We start from the raw sequence: 19,034 nt of genomic DNA, 5'->3' as shown, positions 1-19,034 counted from the left end.
CACTTATAGTTATAATGGAACTGAGGAAGTGTTTTGTTTTTTCAAAAAACTAATGTTTAGTTTAAGGCTATGTTTAGTTCACCTTATTTTTGCTTATTTCAGATCTAATCAGATCAGATCAGATCATATCAGAAAAAATAAGTTCAGATCAGATCTGTCAGTTTTTAAACTCATTTTTACTATTAAATATCTTTCATTACATATTAGTAAAAATTATAATAATTGAATATTAATAAAGTATTCATTGAGACGAATCAAACAAGACCCCATGATATATTTTTTCTTATATATTGAGAGAAATCTAAAAGATAAGATCTTGTAATCAGATCAGTTCAGAAAAAATAAGTTCAGATCAGATCAGAAAAAATAAGTTCAGATCAGATCAGATAAGTTCAGATCAGAAAATTTCAGGTGAACTAAACATAGCCTAAATGTCTTATTAGTTTGTCTTGTAAGAGACCGCCTACTTTTAAATTAAAATTAGGCAAAGCTAAGCCCAATACTAAAGCCCAATAGTGACTAGGTTAATTTATTTCGGTCACTAGTTTAATCCATTTAGTTACTAGGTCTACTTTTATATTAAAATTAGACCGTCTCTTTTAATAATTTGTGATGTCTTATTTTCCCCCTTTTTTCATTCAAAATAGAACAATTAGTTATCTCTTTTTTTCTTTTTTCTTTTTCTATTTTTTGGTGTCCCCCATGTGTTGTCTTATATAATAGAGATAGATCAAGCAATAATTAAGTTTCATACTAGACAATTACCAAGTACTCCCTTTGTCCCAATTTAGTTGCTACGTTTGCTTTATCACAGTTTACGAGATGCAACTTCAAACACCAATATCTTGAGTTACATATATGAAAAAATTATATATTTGGAAAATATAAATTGAGACGAATCAAACAAGATCCAACATGACTATGTTTTTTCTTATGTATATGGAGTAAAAGATAATCAAAGTTATGACGTGAATAGTGCCTACGGTCAAAATGTAACAACTAAATTGGGACGGAGGGAGTAACTTTTATAAATTTCTAACGAATACTTCAGGGTTGTACTTTATTAAAATATATCCATGTGACCATGTTGACTGTAATTGGATTTTTTTTTATAAGTCGGAGCCCTACTGTATTGGCACCTGGAGACTCATATGGTATAACTAGCCAGGTTTGTAGGCCAGACTCCTTAGAGGGAGGGGTTTGTAAAGAAAACCTTACCCCAAAGAGCTTTTAGTGGGATTTGATTCCATGACCTTGAAGTCATGAACTCATGATGCCAAATTTTTACCACTAGGCTAGCCTTACTTGGTTTGTAATTAGAATATTTGGAATATGAGTTCTACTCGTATTAGATTTATTACATATTTATAATTGTTAAAACTTTTGAATACAAATATGTGGAGACTCAAGTCTTAAGTATTTATATTAAATTGCAAATAGAAACTAGGTGAATTTATTAAGGTATAACTGTTAGTTCTAGTTTAATTATAGAGTTAACTTAATAAATACTAGTATAGATCTATATATCTAGATTAAAAATGAATGAACTGAATTAGACAAATTACTAAAAAAATTATAGCCTTTGTAAGATTATTAAACAATACCATCATATTTCTTTTTTTTAAGGGAACCTCTAAAGAGGAACTAATTTAATAAATCAAAAGCCGCATAACGAATAATGGTGTCGGGAAAAGAGTCAACCCAACACCTATAGCCAAACTCCACATGTTGGAGATGAGCCATCATATGAGCCACCTTATTTCCCGAACGCTTAACAAAAGGCCACACAACTGCATCAAAATAATCAACAAAATCTAGAATATCGTCAATAATCAAATAAAAATCATTAACGCCAGCGGACTTTGACTTGAGAGCCGAAATGACTTGGAAACAATCACTTTCGACAATGAGCTTACGAATACTGCGATTCTTTGCTAACCGACCCCCCTCAAGCATTGCACGAGCTTTTGCAACTCGCATCTCCCACCCCACTTGCTGTTGCAGCACAACGCACCCCATAACCTCGCCATGCTCGTCTCTGCATACTCCCCCAACTCCCACACTGAAATCAGCCACAAGTCCCGCATCAACATTGCATTTCGACCATCCAACCCGCGGTAAACTACATACATCGAAATGAGGGTCCAACATCTTCGAGCCCGCCTTTTGCTTGTGTACCGAGGCTTCTTTGGCTTCTTGCCAAGTCTTCGACGCATAGGAGCACGTGGCAGTACTCATGGCAAAGTTCGATTCCATCAAAGTAGAACAACGGGTTCCCCGCACAACCCAACATCGAGTAAGAAACAAGCAACCTCCTCTTCATTCATCTCTTTAAAACTGTAACTCTACCAATCCGCATATGACGAGCAACCCAACGGAAGATCAAACTCACACCCACATTCCTCCCACACCCCTTGTGCCAACCCACACATGAGGGCATGGAGCCCAGATTCGTTAGCCGCACCACACACACCACAATCCGGGAAAATTGTTTCAACCTCATACTTAAACCAAGTCGGGTTCGGTACTACTTTCAAACAAGCCAACAAAGGAGAAGATTGAGATTATCTAATATTATTTTGTTAGATTTTAACTTTTTATTACAAAATAAACTTATGTGGATTTCATTTTCCACACCTAAAATTATTTACATTTTTAATATTAGTTTGAGAAACCCTTATAAATTGATTATCTAATATGGTGATTTGACGTTATTTAATTATTATAGTAACTTCGTATGCAATACTTTGCTATATAATAGCGTTTCTGTAGTCCTTGTTTTTCGAGAAGCCAACAATGGAGCAGATTGGGTGGTCAATATTGATCACCCTGTGGATAATTCTTTTTCAGTTTTTCTATAGATCTTTGTAATGCTCCAATGTTATCTAATATCCTTGTAAGTTGTAATTGATGCATTAGGAATTCCACTCGAGCGGAAGATCTCATACTTTTTTTTCCTTACATTCATATAAAAAAGAAAAAATAGCATTCCTATATATACTCAGCTCCAAATATACATTAACAATTTGGATTTTGGAGGACAATATTTACAAAGAGATGAGAAACTATTTTCCACCTTAAATTTTCGGTTTATATTTCTTGTCTAACCAAACGGAAAATAGAGAAATTAAGTTTATGAAAAATATTTTCTTTCAAAATAAACGGAATCTTGATCAAAAATAAAATTGTTCTAATTATTTATTCTAACTATCGTGTATTTGTGTTACATTTATTTTAGAACGGACTAGGTTTACCTCCGACATACCAAACATAAAAAATAAGCATCGAGTGTCTTCACACTAGCAGATGAACTTCCGCATCTACTCGAACTGTAACCAATTATCATGCACACTTAATAAATCACTTCAACACTCATCATCACCAAACCTAATTCCAAAATTAATCTACCTAAACTTTCATTTATCGACGCTATTTAAGTGCAAATTTTGGGAAAAGCTTCACCAAAATTGAACATTTCTCGCAAATTACTACCATAATTACGAGCAATTTCTCGATCATTTCAGTAAAATGGCGGTCTCGGAAGTTCCGGATCAGAATTCCATGCTTCCGACGAAGAAGAAGCAGCTTTCTGACGACGATAAAAGGTTCAGGAAATTATTTCACTTGTTTTTTTTTTCTTGCGAATTTTCATATATAAGAATTGTTTAAATTGTGAACAATATTATGATGAAAATTTTGTGTTGAATTCTTCAGGAAAAAGAATCTTGTACCAGGAGGATTGTTGAAAGCTGAGATTAGACCTGGTGGAGGAGATTCTAGACCGTCCGATGGTGATCAGGTTTTTTTTATGATGAAATTTTATCATGATTAACTTATAATTGATTTTCTATAATATTTTGTTGATGAGATGATTGATTATTGCATCAATTATTGTTTTAGATAATCTACCATTGCACTGTTCGTACATTGGAAGGAGTTGTTGTCCGGTCCACCAAAAAGGAATTTGGAGGTCTGTTTTGCACTACTAATGTCTACAGTTTGCTTATTGTGTTATTAATATGTTAGTGAGTGGTTTTAAGTGTTTCGAAAATAGTTCTCGAGATCGCCTTGTGTGTTTTGTTTATCACTGCTGATTGATTTTGGTGTCGGTGAGCAATGCGCTTCTCTGAAGCATTTTTGCTGTTTTGTGAAGAAAATCTTTTTTTTTTAAAGTAAATGTCCTAATTTATAACGATTTTGAACGGTTTTTGGCTTGTGACATTTTCTGATTGTATATTGGACAAGGATTGTTGTATACAACGTCATAAATGTTGTATATGGAATCACAAATTTTGTTTATGAAACCAAAGTACCATCATGGCTAGGGGTGTAAATGATGCGAGTCGAGTTCGAATTTTAGCTAGCTCGACTCGACTCTTTAGCATTTCGAGTCGAGCTCAAGTTGAGTCGAGCTTACTGCGTCCAGTTTTGACCAAGTCCATTTTTGATCTTTAGGTATTTTGTATAGATAATTAGGTATTCGAGCTTCTCACGAGTTTTCGAGAGTATCGAGTTGCTCAACTCGACTCCCCAAAATCTTGAGTCGAGCTCGAGTTCGATTCAAACTCACTCGAGTCGAGCTTTGACCGAGTCGATCTCGAGTAGCTCGTGAGATGTTTCTTCTCATTTACACCCCTAACCATGGCATATTGCCTCTTGGCACCATCACCTACTAGCTATATTGAGATAATTATTGGTTTCTATATACAACATTAATGATCGATCATCCACCTAAACAAATGTTATGAATGAAATTGTTCATAACAGTTATGAACTAGGTATCCCCCTGTGAGGTATTATGCTCCTTCTATTACACTATAACAATGATAAGTAAAATTGTTTTTTCATGTGGGTCTTTCTAGTGATAGCCTCTTGGGAAGTTCTAGAGCAGTTTCTTGTTACCATTTCTTTCTGAGCTAAGCATGAGATTAGCATTTGGTGCTGTTGTCATTTGTGGTATATGTTGCTTTCTGTGGTTTGAGTTGTTTTTGGGAAACTCACAGCAATATGCTGACTTATGCAATGATTTCAAAGTCCTTATTTACTATGTAGACTTGGAAAGTTTAAAAATGTTCAATGCTATCATGGAGAAAGGTGGATCGTAAAGTAGAGAGCAAAGTGAATCAAGCAAACTAGGCTAGTTGTTGGGAAGCTAGGTAACCAATTGATAATTTTTTTTTGACGGCTCCCTTTTATGCTGTTGATCAGCTCAAACGTGTTATTTCTGATAGCTATTGTGATGTTCTCGTTGTAAAGACATTGGTCTCTCCAAAACTGGAATTTGGATCCCATGAAGTTTAGGCATTATTTTTTCTGTGGGAAGCAGTCGAGCAGACATCTTGAAGTTCATAAGTTGATAGAGTGAGCTCATACTGGAACTTAACCCCATTAAGGTTGTGGAAGCAAAGACTTATAAAGAAAGGAGACCAAGGAGTGAAGATATGTCTTGATACTTTTGGGATGTATGGATGATGCAGAACAACACGTGATGATTAAGATATCTGATATCTATCCCCAAAAGAAAACCTTTGTAAGGGGTACCAATAGTATTTTCGTTTTGTTTTTGTTATTTTTTTTCATCGAGAACTAGATAGCCTACATTTCTGCGTGGTGCTGTCCTGAAACATACACTATGTTACATCTTTTGGCAAACTCCTCTTGCTTGGCCTAGTCAGTCTCAATGGATATTCATGCTACTATTGCTACATGTTAGTGTTCTTTCTTATTACGATATTTGAAAGTAAAAGCTATAGTACTTGATAGTGATACTTACATCGTTGCTTCTAGCACTATTCTCTCCATTATAACTTTATCTTCCACTAAGCGTTTCTAACATGTAAATAACAGCTGTGCGGTCAAATTAGTTGCTGACAAGTGACAATGATAACCTTGTACTTCAAGTTCAAGGCTTCTCTTCTATGAGTATCTCTTCTAGTGATTATATGGTCATATCAGTCTCGCACTCCCAGCTTATGTAGAGAATATTATGGAGAAGTGAAACTTCCTTTATTGTGCGCAATTAAGCATCAACTGTACCTACTCATGCTTGTTCTTTTATCATAGGCCTCGCAGTGGAGTTGTGAGTTGTGACAATAGACCAATCATTGTAACTTGCAAGGCCTTTTATGATGAAATATGAACGATTTGTTTCTGCCTGTACAGTGTCTGCCACTTTTTTGTTGTGTTCTCCTGTCTCCGTAAATTACTCGTTGACTCATGAGGATACATTTTTTTGTCTTAATTTAGATTTAGTTTTGAGATGTGCAGCTTATGACTCACAACTTAATCTACGTAAATAGAGCTTAATGGACCTGCAACTTCTTATATGTTCAACAGTGTAAGAGTTCTTTTGCATCTAAGATGTCTCTTGAAGGTATGAAAAGAAAAATGATATATTTATGAGGGAAGGAAAAGAATGTATATGAAATTCAATGCGTCCTTTAAGTAAAACAAGGACTGAAAGGGGGTGAGGGAGCACAACCAAAGGTAAGACAACTAGAATTCATTCCAGTTTCTTTGTCTGATAAAGAGTAATAGAGTATCCTTGGAGAATGGAAAACACTCTTTCAGCAGGCCTAAAGTGATTCCAGTAATGTCTCTTACTCCCAGCATTCTAGAAAAAGTTTTTAGATCCAAAGATATTGTAAAATAATGGTTCAACCAAATTCACCAATTATTGGCTAGGATTGCTGCATGCAGCGAACCAGGAGTTGCTACAACCTAGATTTCTGTCTTTGCATTGGTCTTTTTTCTGGCTTCTCTGTGACTTCCTTTTGTTGAACTCAGTTATGTTTATATAAACCTAGTCAACTATTTAGAATGGGATCCACACTTGGTTTTATTGTTACTCATTCTGTTGTAGAGCGAGTTGTTTGTAGCCTTTCATTCTAGCTATCTTTTTTTTGGGTTGCCTTGATGACTTGGTATTTGAAGACTGAAGCATTCATTTTGAAGTAAATGTAAACCTTGAAGGCATAAAAATTAATATCTCTACTCTAGCAGGTAAGGGAACTCCTGCAAGGCAAATTTTGGGTAAAAGCAAGCTACTACTGGGGTTGCTGGAAGGAATTCCTACAATGCAGAAGGGTGAAATTTCCATGGTATTTTTCTGTTAGGTAGACAAACTGTAATTGCAAAGAAATTTTTTATACAATCTTGACATCATATTCTCTATCCTAGACGATGATGGTAAGTCATGTATTTGCTGGATCATATGCCACAGTGATGATTTTGAGTAGCATGGGTACTTTTTCTAGATCACGTACCCGTACACGATTGACGATACAATACTTTTTCCGTACAGATACACATATCTTTGTCCTAAAATGTCGAAATCTTGCCGTTTTCCGTTCCGCACCCGAATTTGAATCCGTACCGGCCCTGTGCAACTTAGATTTAAAGTTTGTTTTCTGGTTGTCATCTTTTCCGGGTGGGATTTAAGAGAAAAGAAAGGTGTAAAGCAAAGAAAGACGTGGTTTTAGATTGTAGGCAAACGAATACTTGCTGGCTGCAGCAAAGAGAGACAATAGCTAAAGGTGTTGGCTGGTCACTAATTCGTAGTTGCCTCGTCCAGAACTACTACTACACTTCATGTATTGCAAGATTACGTTCCTGATATGCTTGATGGTTCTGGATGTGGCATAGTGATGTCGGTGCAAATCTGCCGTTCACATACATCATCCTTGGGGATTTGGTGGCATCTGATTAGTTGTCACTTGTTAGACATCTTCTTTGTAGAGTGACCCTCTTTTCTGTATTTGACTGCAAGCCTGCTCATGAAGCAAGTTATTATTTATGCCAATCTGCGGTAATAAGCCCTTCTTGATGCACCTTGGCAACTGGCAATTGATTCTGAGACCTAGCTGATCTTTATCCGCATCACAAAATTACTGAAAGTATTCTATATCTAAGCGAGATCTTGTCCTTCTGTTTCTGCAATCTGTATTATGCATGTATTTATGTGATTCTGAATTTATGTTCTCGACTTCTCGTTTTGGGGTTATCATTTTGTAATCATCTGTCCTATGCAGTTCAAGATTAAATCTGAAATGCATTATGGCGAGCCTGATTGTCCAGTTCCAGTGACAGACGATTTTCCAAAAGATGCTGATCTCCACTTTGAGATTGAGCTCATTGATTTTGGCAAAGCAAAGGCAAGATTTTATTTTTCCCGTAAGATGATTTTGTTTTATATTCATTATATACACATATGACACTTGAATTCTTTTGGCAACGACACTTAAGGTCCCCAAATCCCCACATATTCACGCCTTTGTGTTTAATGTCTACTTGGTCATGGCAAAGTTTTCTTGAAAGGAATTTAATGCCATCAATTAAAATGAGATTGTTTGCATGTTGTGGCTTAACATTGATGCTCGTACAAATCATTTTGGTCTTTGTTATTTTTCCCAAGTATCTTGTACTGTCTGGATTATATATATAGTATAATAATCACAGAGAACTTATTTTCCTGGAATCCTGGATCTTTAATCTTGTTTGATTTTCAGGTCATTTCTGATGATCTGGGAGTTGTGAAAAAGGTATGCACATGATCAAATTCTTGTCTAGTATATAGCTCCTTAAATTTACTCTTTTCTGGGTGCTAGGGTTTAGATTGCGCTTTCAAGTTTCATAGAACTGTGGAATTTAAGGTATTAAGCAAGTTTTGTTCTAGAAGAGTAAGAAAGCATGAAAACGAGTGACACTGCAGAGTGCAGAATCGACTTTTTTTTTATTTTGGGGCTCATGATTTTCGATTGTACTAAAGAGTCACTTGTACAGATGCATGTTTACTTTGATCCTTGTCATTTAAGTATTTTAGCAGGTATGCTTGTGCATAATAGTTGTAGTACCCGACAGCCTGTGGTATAGGTAATTGAGTAACTCCGATGTACATAAAAAGAGTTAAAAACCAAAAAACCATCAAGTCGGGTGGCATTCATTATTTTGGTCATGAATAAGAGATGCAGATGATTGCTGTGAAACCCTTGCTCCCAATTGTGCAAGAGTGTGGAAAAGATTTAATTCCTGAAACCCTGCTGGTTTGCCCTCTGACAGTTCTGCTGCTTCCCATACCCTAAAGCAGATCGCCAAAGGAACGAGATCCATCCGTTTCTTTTTTTTGTTTTTTAATGAATATTGAAAGAACCCTGATAAGTTGATGGATCATTTACACGAGTACACCAAATGAAGTTTGATGGCATGAATGTTTTTGCTTGTTGAATCTTCGTTCTCTCTTGATTTACAGTCTCTCCCTTTTCTTCTTCTTCTTTTCTGTATTCCCTATGTTCACAGATTTCCACTTGGCTGTTCCATTTCCATCGCCATGTTTCCTAATCTGTCCATGTTAGTACTTCATGATTATTTGTGAACTGGTCAATTTGAGTCATGTAGAATCCGTGACTGTGATTTGTGAAGGAGTATATACTATATACTGAACATGCGTGGTGGATGTTGTTTGGTTTCCTCTTGGCTTTCCTTCTCAACTTATTCTTTGCTATTGATGTATGCCTTTGGTGGTGTCAATAGTGTTAATACCATTTTCATGGTCTTCATTTCACTAGCGTTGTCCCTCTATGAAGTAGTAGGTTTACATGCTCATGTTTATTTGTTTATAGTAGTAGTCTTTTAGCATGGCAAACATAAGAGAAAAGATCAAAGATAATGTCTCCTTTTCCCCCATTTTCCTCAAAGGATGATGGTTATTAACACAACAAGATGAAGCAGTATGATGTATAAGAGTGGTATTCATCTCGTTTCTTTGAATTCATTTTTACATCCTTTTACATGTACAGATAATCAATGAAGGACAAGGTTGGGAGTCGCCAAGGGCTCCTTATGAAGTAAAAGCTTGGTATATGATTTTTTCCTCGTCAAATATCTTTTTGCTTTGTCCTTTTTTAGTTGGACCCAAATAGATGCTTAACATTCAAAATATGGTTAACTTTTACGACTTTTAAATGGCTCATTTGGTTTTATATGATAATATCCAAGCTAGAAGGATAAAGGAATGAAAAAGAGAGTGAAATTCAAGGGCAGGGTTTCTGGCTAAGTCAGTTTGTTCTTGTCTAGAGGCAGCTAGATGCTGAGTAGACTATGGTGGAAGCAAGAGATGGCAGTTAGGATGATGTCTGATGGACTTGGTGTAACAGATTATATGGTAGTGGCTTAGGAGCCTTGTACCTGGGGGTTTCAGTTCCCGGCAGAGGGATAATCCTTATGTTGGGCTTTCTGCTCAAGCAGTGAAGCATGAACCTAAAACGGGGTTCTTCATTTCCCTTTTCTTTGTCATATTATTAGACATGTGGAAAGAGATTTTTTTTTTTTTGAGGAGTAAATTTACTTGACTAAACTTCTAAATCTTTGTCATTAGGAAACATGCTTGTTCTAAACAGTGAAGTAGTGAACAGTGGTTTTTATAATCTTCTAAGGTGTGTCTATGCTTCTTTTCAGGATATCTGCGAAAACCAATGATGGCAGGTTGCTGTGGAGTCATACTGAGGGAGAACCATTTTTCTTTACTTTTGGAAAGTCAGAGGTTAGTTTGTAACAATTGAATCAGCATGGCATGGTATTGGTTAAGTTACTTTTAGTATTAGCTCTATTTATGGTCTTTATGCAACTGACAGCTGATTCTTTTAAAACTATGAGATGACAGCTGCCTGAAGGGTTTGAGATGGGCGTAGGAACAATGTCAAGGGGAGAGAAAGCCATGATCTATGTGAAAAGTCAATACTTGACTGAATGTTCGGTCCTTCCTCAAATAACAGGTCTGGAAGAAGTTCATTTTGAAGTGGAGCTTGTTCACTTTGTCCAGGTTTTCATCTTTCTATCAGTTAATAAGTATGCATAATTTCATATATGTGCTCATCATTTTATAATAATTTCTTTTTGATGTAAGTGCACACTTTTTTCATGGTGGAATGTAAATGTATCATGTTAGTAATCTGTGTAATCAATTCCATTGATGGCTTTCTCAATGCCATGTAATACAAATGCCTGGGTCAGTTGGTTTGTAGTTAGCACAAAGATCTTCAGTAAGAAGTATTTAGCTCTTCAAGTATTAAGGATCTTTAGTAAGAGGTAGTCAGCTCTCCAAGTGCTAAGTTGATTCTTGTCATCATAGTATAGTGAGGCAGCATTTTATGAGTTGGTTTTTAAGCTCTTCCAGCATGCAGAAAGGCTCCTGAAAAAAAAAGTCAATGTGAAATTCTTTTGGGAGGCTACTGATAGGTTGGTTTTAGGTGTTATCTTATTTTCCGTAATGAGGACTCACAAAGACCTCTTCTGTTGTATCCCTGCTTAGTATTTGCAGTTAGATGGATATAAGTGTGTCCTTATATATATATATATATATATATATATATATATATATATATACTTGTGTGTGTATACCTATGCCATTTAAGCTCAGCCAGCCATTCCTGGTTAGCAGACATTCCATAATACAAGCCTTTTAGTCCCTAGAGGTTGTTTAGTAGTTTATCTACGATACTTGCTTTTGTTATTAGGTTATGAGTTCATATAAATTGTTTCTGTGCTTATAGGTTCGCGATGTGCTTGGTGATGGGCGCCTCATTAAAAGGCGAATTCTTGATGGACGAGGTTCAAATCTGAATTTATATCTCTTAACATCAATATCATTTTGGTTTTTGGATTCTGTTATTTTACCTTGAGCTAATAGGGCCATGTGATTTCTTGAGTCCTTATGATGTCTGCTGATTGTTTTTCTGTCACATGTTCTACTGGTTCCTGTATAAGAATAATGAAGATCGAAAGACGCTACATTGTTCTGAATATTTATGAGTTACTTGCACAGATTCTAGCAGGCTATTGAAGCTCGCAAAATGTGCACTTCAGTTAGTCTTTGAGAACTTCTGCTGCACTTGTGGGGCTGACAAGTTTTATGTTTCTCATATTACACTTCTTTCTCTTGTGGTACAGAATTTTTATGAAATACCAAAAACACTTTACAGCCAGATATAGGAAAAAGATAAAGAAAGCCTTTAAATCACCTGTAGTCCTATATCCCATTTTTAGCATCAGTATTTAACTCTTAAGCGAATTGTTTTTGTGATTTTCTGATAAATATAGGTCTTTACACTAGAAAAAGAAAAAAACGAGCAAATCCACTAGGACACCTTCTAGGAAGGTTTACTGGTGTATATTTCATAGGCAAGGGCCGATACAATTTAATCTCATGGTTAAGCTAAGAAAAACTTCTACAAGTAACCCTTTATAGGATATTTATAGCTAGTGCCTCTGGAGGCTTACTATGGCTCTCAAAATTTCTCTGGTTTCTCTGAATCCAAATTTCCCAGATAACAGATTGTAGTGTTCTGTAGACCAGTATGTGCTTGTTATGGCTTAGGATTATCTGGGCTCGCGAGCGAAGTTACTTTCTGTTCTGTTGACAATTACTTTACCTTTTCTTTTGGGGGGTTTAAATGGCTGTACGATCTATATTTTTGTTCTGCAGTAACTCTGTGATGTTGCTTTTCTTGATTGGCATGCCCCAAGATTTGAATGATTCTCAGTGATATCACGTTTTATTGTGTGTTTGCTTATGAAAATGAGTAAATGATATTTGAGTGTCTTGTTTAAAGTTTTCTGCCCAAGATGCCATATGTCTTGGGATAATGGTATTCTATATGAAAAAGAGGGGTTATCGCAGATATGTTAGTTGTTGATGGTTTTTAGATTCTGTTTCTGAATATTACATATAATTCCCTTTCTTATTCATTCTGATTACTAGGTGAATTTCCCATGGACTGCCCACTTCAAGACAGTCAACTATGTGTCCACTACAAGGGCATGCTTCTGGATGACAAGAAGACAGTCTTCTATGATACAAGAGTTGATAATGATGGTCAGCCTCTAGAGTTCTGTTCTGGTGAAGGGCTTGTGAGTTGTTATCTTTCTGACATTTATTTACGTATTATATTAGATAGTTGAAAAGGAAAGCCATTGTAGAATGTACCTAAATCAGAAATGTTTGCTGTTTTTAACAAGGCGACATCCCTTGCTCCTTGTGATGGCATGAAGCTGCATTTTTCTTAAGTATTCTGCTAGAAGAGTATGTATGTATGTATATGTGGGGCTTTTAATGAGGGTTCAAGAATTCCTATATAGAAATTTGATGATGTTATATATCTCGCCTTTACCATAATTAAACATATAGATTATATTCCTCTTACCCTCTCGTTATTTTGACATCGAAACTTTTCGTGGTCCCTGAGATATGTCTATAGATGTCTTGACTAACATATAAATATTATATTTTGAAAATATGAATCGAAACGAATCTAACTGGATCTCACATGATAATAATTATATATGTATTAGTAAAAAAATATGGCCAAAGTAATACAGTCTACAGATATTGACTTAACAGAAGTCCAATAATGCAATTATTTTTGGAAAGAGTAATACTTAAGTAGGGGGTACTTCTGTCTCTTTTCTTAAATCCATACTTCCTGCATATAAATCCAACACAACACCTAAACAGGGATGAAAAGAGAAGCATTCTGTATAGCATCAACCAAACTACCAAAGTAGAGCAGCTTGGCAGCTGAATGCACAGTAGGAAGAGACTTGGTTTACTTCAACTCTTAATAATAAATTATTTTCAATATGCATATTTGGTTTGTAAATAGTAACTGGGTTACTGCCCTTGTTTGCATTTTGTCATTAGTTGTCAATGTTGCATGTGGACTTATGTTTGTTCAAGTGGTTTGAGAATTAGCCTTTTTGGAATATGACGTGCTTAGTTATATGTCTACTAGTAACAGTCTTCAATCTGCTTCTTATCTTTGCTATATTGTTTCTTCTGGCCCTGGGATTCTGCTTGAATTCAAGTTTGACTGTTCATCTCCTCCCCCCTTACCTTATATGAGGAATAATTAGGAAATTTCGTTTGTCGCTATATTTGTTATTAACAGGTTTATTCATAATCTAGTCCTAGTTACAGTGGAAGGCCCTGTATTTCCACTGGAAGGAAGCTGTATACTTGTCTACTTATGTATAATGTGTTCGGTTCTTTATTCTTTGCCATTGTAGGTACCGGAGGGCTTTGAAATGTCTGTTCGACTAATGCTCCCCGGGGAAGTAGCTCTTGTCTCTTGTCCACCTGATTATGCATATGACAAGTTTCCAAGGTTACTATCTCGTCTTGTTTCCCTCTACCTTGTTACCTTTGAACAATCAATTGAATAAAACTTGGTAATGGATTAGTTTTTTTATTATTATTATTGAATTCATTGACCTCCCTTTAACGTTTATTTTCAATTTTATCAGCTAATTCCCATCTCATCTTGTGGTTTTGTTTTCCAGGCCAGCTAATGTTCCTGAAGGGGCATATGTAGAGTGGGAAATTGAGCTGCTTGGTTTTGAGATGCCAAAGGTACAAAGGGTTTCACTTTCTTGTTATTGAAATTAATGAATACTGCAGTAGATTGGTAAACTATAATGAACTTTTAAGCAAGTGCATGCTGAGCTAGAGTGCCTAACAAGCTTGAAAACCAGCAGAACATTGGACCACACAGTCTTCAATAATCCAGAGTATGATTCTTTTGTGAAACCATAAAAAGGATAGGATAGATTCTATGCGGAGGAATCATGTACATGATGTCACGATTTCATATATGTATATCTTGTCATATTGACATAATGTTTGCATATCATCCTTTGGTTTTACCTTATCACAAAAAATTCTCTAATAGGTCATTAGACTTTAGAAACCTCAGTGGTGCATGAGCATTGATTTTTACTTGATTATATCATGAACAACTAGTGAGCCTTCCACAGGTTTTTTTTGGCTCTTTGGTTGACTTGACACAGGTGTTTCTTTACAGGATTGGACTGGTTTAAGTTTCAGGAGTATTATGGCCGAAGCTGAGAGCATTAGATGCACGGTATCGTACTTGTACTGCTGTATATTTTTTTTATAGGATCACTGTTGCTTTGCCTGAGTTGCTCATTTTGTCATATTCTGTCTCATTATACGCTGTCTGATGTTGCTGGACCTGGCTTATTTTATTCCTACCAAAAGCATTCTTGTTCCCATATGCTCAAGTGTCATTGATCTTCAGGAAGCTGTTAGATTTCACTATATGATCGAAAATTGGTTTTAATTCTGTAACTAGCAAGGGATCAGAGTTTCAGACTTCTACTGTCTACAGATAATTGTCTTTATTTTGTTCTCATATTTTGCTTCTACAATACCAGAATCAAGATCCTGCTTGTCCATTATGTTACCTGTACCAAGCCTTATAAGTGACCTTGCGAAATCATTGAACTTTTTGTGCAGATTTTGTAATTCTTAGTTGGTACAACCTGCTTTATGGAATTGAAAACTGAAACTTCTTATTCATGTCCATTGCCAGGGTAACAGGCTTTTCAAGGAAGGAAAGTACGCATTGGCAAAAGCCAAGTATGAGAAGGCAGGAGTTTCCTTTTTTTAGTGCGACCACCTCTTCTTGTATGAATTTTCAATATGGAGAATAGTCAAGTAGAAGAGTCAACTCTTCACTATGTCTATTGATCATTCTTGAAAGGAACAAGCACGAAATCGTTGCTTGGTAGTTTTGTCAAAAGTTAGATTACTGCTCCATTGCAGGTTATAGATTATAATGCGGTTCTTCCAATCAAAGGTTTTTGTGAATCGAGGCCAGAACAATTATTTTTCACTTAATATACATAACATTTTCCCTCCTTTACAGGTGCTTCGGGACTTTAATCATGTTAATCCTCAGGATGACGAAGAAGGAAAAGAATTTTCGAATACAAGAGTATGTGTCTGAAATAGAATATATTACTTCCTTATTTTGGTAGATTGCCTTTATTTTTACACAACTTCTGTTGACTTTACTGGTATATTCTCTTGGTATATTGTTGACTTATTTGGTCTGTTTGTAAGAATATGTTACACTTAAATGTTGCTGCCTGCTACCTGAAATTGGGGGAGTGCAGAAAGTCCATTGAAATATGCGACAAGGTACGCTGTTATTAGCAATCTCATTGAATATATAAGAATTTGCTGTTTGTCTTCTTTTATTTTGTTATAATTTTTTTTCTGTGGACCTTATTCTCTTCTCCAAGTTTCTTCCTGTAAATATATGATTGGCATGACTTTAAATTTATCAACATGAAGATGTTCCTTCAGAACTACTGCTTCAACTTATAGAATATCATGACCTGTGAACTTTGGTGAATTACTACTTGTTAGTTGTTACCTATCACAACTGCAATCACTTGAGAATGTTTTTCTATTGAGAATGTTTTTCAAATTGCTAAGGAAGCCATAATTCTACAACCTGAGCTGATGAAGTTATGCTATATATAAATGCTGTAGTAAAATAAATTTAGAAATATAACAGTTTATGCAGTGATATGTGTAAAAAACCATGTAGGTATTAGATGCCAACCCTGTTCATGTCAAAGCTTTGTATCGCCGTGGAATGGCCTATATGGAACTTGGAGACTTTCAGGATGCCAAAAATGATTTCGAAAAGGTAATTTTCCTCTTCCCTTTCTATAAATGGCAATGTAACTCCTACAATGTTTTCAAAATGCTTTCTTTTCGATGATGGTAGATGATGAAATTTGACAAATCATCTAAACCTGATGCTAAAGCAGCCTTACAAAAATTGAAGCAAACGCAACAGGTATTTGTCAGACTGTCACTATAATACATATAGGTTTTTGCATATTTACTCAATCTTTTGCACCTTCAAGCAGGAAGTTGCAAGGAAAGCTAAGAAGCAATTTGGAGGATTATTTGACAAAAGACCAGGTGAGATTGCAGAAATCAGCACCGAAAGAACAGAGGAAGTGACCAACGGACATAATGTTGAGAACAGTGATCATGAAGATTCAAGTAAAGATCATGAAGATTCAAGTAAAACAAGAGCGGAGGAAATACTTGTAGCACCTAAGAGGCGTCTTAGGTTGCACTTAATTATTGCTTTAATCTCTATGATATTTATAGGTTTTGTCATATTGTTTCTCATCTATGGCGGAGAGCTGCTCGGAATTGAACCAGATGCAATGCCATTGCATGAAGAAACTGATGAACTGTAGATGATGTTAGGCAGGGGCTTCAAAAATTCTGAGCTATAATAGGATTGCTTTAGGCTATTGTGGATCCATATGGATTTTGGAGTGAACTTGTGAATATCAATGTGAGAAAAATGCATTACAGCCATAACGGAATTTCCTTTGGAGTGTTCTCAGATAAATTTAATTCTTCTGTTTGTTGATATTTCTCTTCCTCCGTTCTTCAGCTCACACAATCAAGCAATATACTTCTTCTGTTTCGTTTTAAATGCAATAAAGGGGTATTATTTGTGAGATGTAAAATATTCATTTGTTGCATTTAAAACGAAACGGAGAAAATACTGATCTTTAGGCATATTGTTGGGGCTAAGAAATGGTATGGAGTACTACTGTAACTTTTGGAGTGGACAAATCATCAATTTGCAAGAACATTTTGGTAATCCTTAGTAGAATGTCCATGGATTAGTCATTTTTTTTTTTTTTTTTTTTTTTTTTGGACATCGGTAAAAATTACAAGAAATAAAACAACATAATCAACTACAGAGTGGCCATGGGAATATGTCCTTGGCGAACATGATTGGCCAGGTCATGCGCCCTCTGGACTTGTTGATGATTAACTTTTAAATTCGACACCATTGGAGTTGATGTCCAAGGAGCGAATGTCATTGAGAGTCCAGCGAATCGAGATAGGTTGTGTGTCTTGATGAAGTAAACTCCGAACAGTACATCAGAATCAGTGTAGATCAAAATTTGCATAATCCTGAGATTGCGCCCAAATCAAGGCCCCCAGACAAGCCCTGCTTCAGCAACCAGTGGTGACTCCGCATAAATGCAGCCTCCTTGCACTTCTGTAGTTTGGTATAACATGCTCAGCAACCCAGGCAATACCGGCCAATAAGAAGATTTCTTCCAGGAACCATCCACTTGTAATGTAATGTGGTACCCGCAGAAGGCTGTCCCAAAATGTGCAAAAAGAAACCCAGGAGGACCTGTGCCAATGCAAACTAGGCAAAGGAATAGGATTAGCCAGAAAGGTGTAGTGCTGCTGAATGCCTTTGTCCTGGAGTGAACGGATTAGAGGCATATCAGGTATATTCCGTTGAAGACCTTATTATTGCGACCTGCCAAATAGCCCAAAAATAGCCACAAACACGGGAAGACGAAGGCCTTATATCCATCCTGCTGGTAGAAATAGTGTATCCATGCAATGAGCCAATCTTTAAAGGCCACAAGGGAGTAGCGTTGAAATGAATACGTAGTTGGCTAGTTTGCCAAGCAGTAGTGGCTAGAGAGAAAATCGGAAGAGGTGTTGGGATGTCTCAGTTCCATGTTGCAGCTTGGACAACTATCTGATATGCCAGACCACGGTAGAAAGGTTAGCTGCTGTTGCTAACCCGTTGTGGAAAATTTCCAGAGGAAAATTTTCCATTTTGGCATGATGCGAACCCCCATAAAATCCGAAAAACTTCGAATTGAGAGGGGAGTCATGCTGTAGATGTCATATGTCGAGAAAGGAATAGTACCAGATTTGGTAGTGTATTGGCCCGATGAGTAAAAGGCCAAATAGAAGATCAACTTGGTTTGTGAGACGAGGAACTTCAAGAGTACGTATATACGAACCGTACTGGAATGAAAAAGGAACTGAAGCGGGAAACATTCCAGCCTTGTTTTGAGGCAGCAGGAGAGAAGCAATGGAGACCGTAGCAGCAGTCGAAGAGAACATTATCCCGAAAGAGGGGAATCTCCCATGAACCCACGCTCCTTTCCAGCAAGGAGGGGGAATTGGAACCAATTTTCCAACGAATTTGTCAAGAGTACTGCTCTGCTTGAATTAAACCTCGCGCACCCCAAGAACATTGACCCCGCATGAACGCAGTGTAGGTCGATGATCCAGTGCCCAGTTGCGATCGGAAAATACCTTACTGATGAGGTCACGGAATTCTATGAATACGCCAAACTTTCTTCATCAGGAGAACGAT

General features: G+C 36.4%; 1 protein-coding gene across 4 annotated transcripts; it reads left to right on the top strand.

The window, feature by feature from the left end:
* The first annotated feature begins 3,251 nt into the window (after positions 1 to 3,251).
* On the top strand, positions 3,252 to 17,258 carry LOC104891727 (peptidyl-prolyl cis-trans isomerase PASTICCINO1). 4 transcript variants are annotated; one of them, XM_010677467.3, is made up of 20 exons: positions 3,252 to 3,605; positions 3,715 to 3,799; positions 3,901 to 3,970; positions 7,003 to 7,100; positions 8,031 to 8,153; positions 8,508 to 8,540; positions 9,795 to 9,853; positions 10,453 to 10,537; positions 10,658 to 10,816; positions 11,547 to 11,604; positions 12,755 to 12,903; positions 14,059 to 14,156; positions 14,332 to 14,401; positions 14,853 to 14,912; positions 15,384 to 15,440; positions 15,720 to 15,788; positions 15,917 to 15,994; positions 16,410 to 16,511; positions 16,593 to 16,664; positions 16,738 to 17,258. In XM_010677467.3, exons 1-20 carry the CDS (start codon positions 3,529 to 3,531, stop codon positions 17,077 to 17,079), a joined length of 1,944 nt encoding a protein of 647 aa, XP_010675769.1. In that variant the 5' UTR covers positions 3,252 to 3,528; the 3' UTR covers positions 17,080 to 17,258. The 4 variants fall into 4 exon arrangements, with proteins under 4 accessions (XP_010675769.1, XP_048498492.1, XP_057249823.1 ...); XM_048642535.2 differs by lacking the exons at positions 3,252 to 3,605; positions 7,003 to 7,100 and having other exon boundaries at positions 3,785 to 3,799; XM_057393840.1 differs by lacking the exons at positions 3,252 to 3,605; positions 3,715 to 3,799; positions 7,003 to 7,100 and having other exon boundaries at positions 3,950 to 3,970; positions 8,031 to 8,172.
* The last annotated feature ends 1,776 nt before the right edge of the window (positions 17,259 to 19,034 follow it).

This window comes from Beta vulgaris, chromosome 4 (genome assembly GCF_026745355.1).
Source record: "Beta vulgaris subsp. vulgaris cultivar EL10 chromosome 4, EL10.2, whole genome shotgun sequence".
Lineage (NCBI taxonomy): Eukaryota > Viridiplantae > Streptophyta > Magnoliopsida > Caryophyllales > Amaranthaceae > Beta > Beta vulgaris.
The sequence above is the reverse complement of the archived record's forward strand: the minus strand, read 5'-3'. Positions and strand labels throughout refer to the sequence as shown.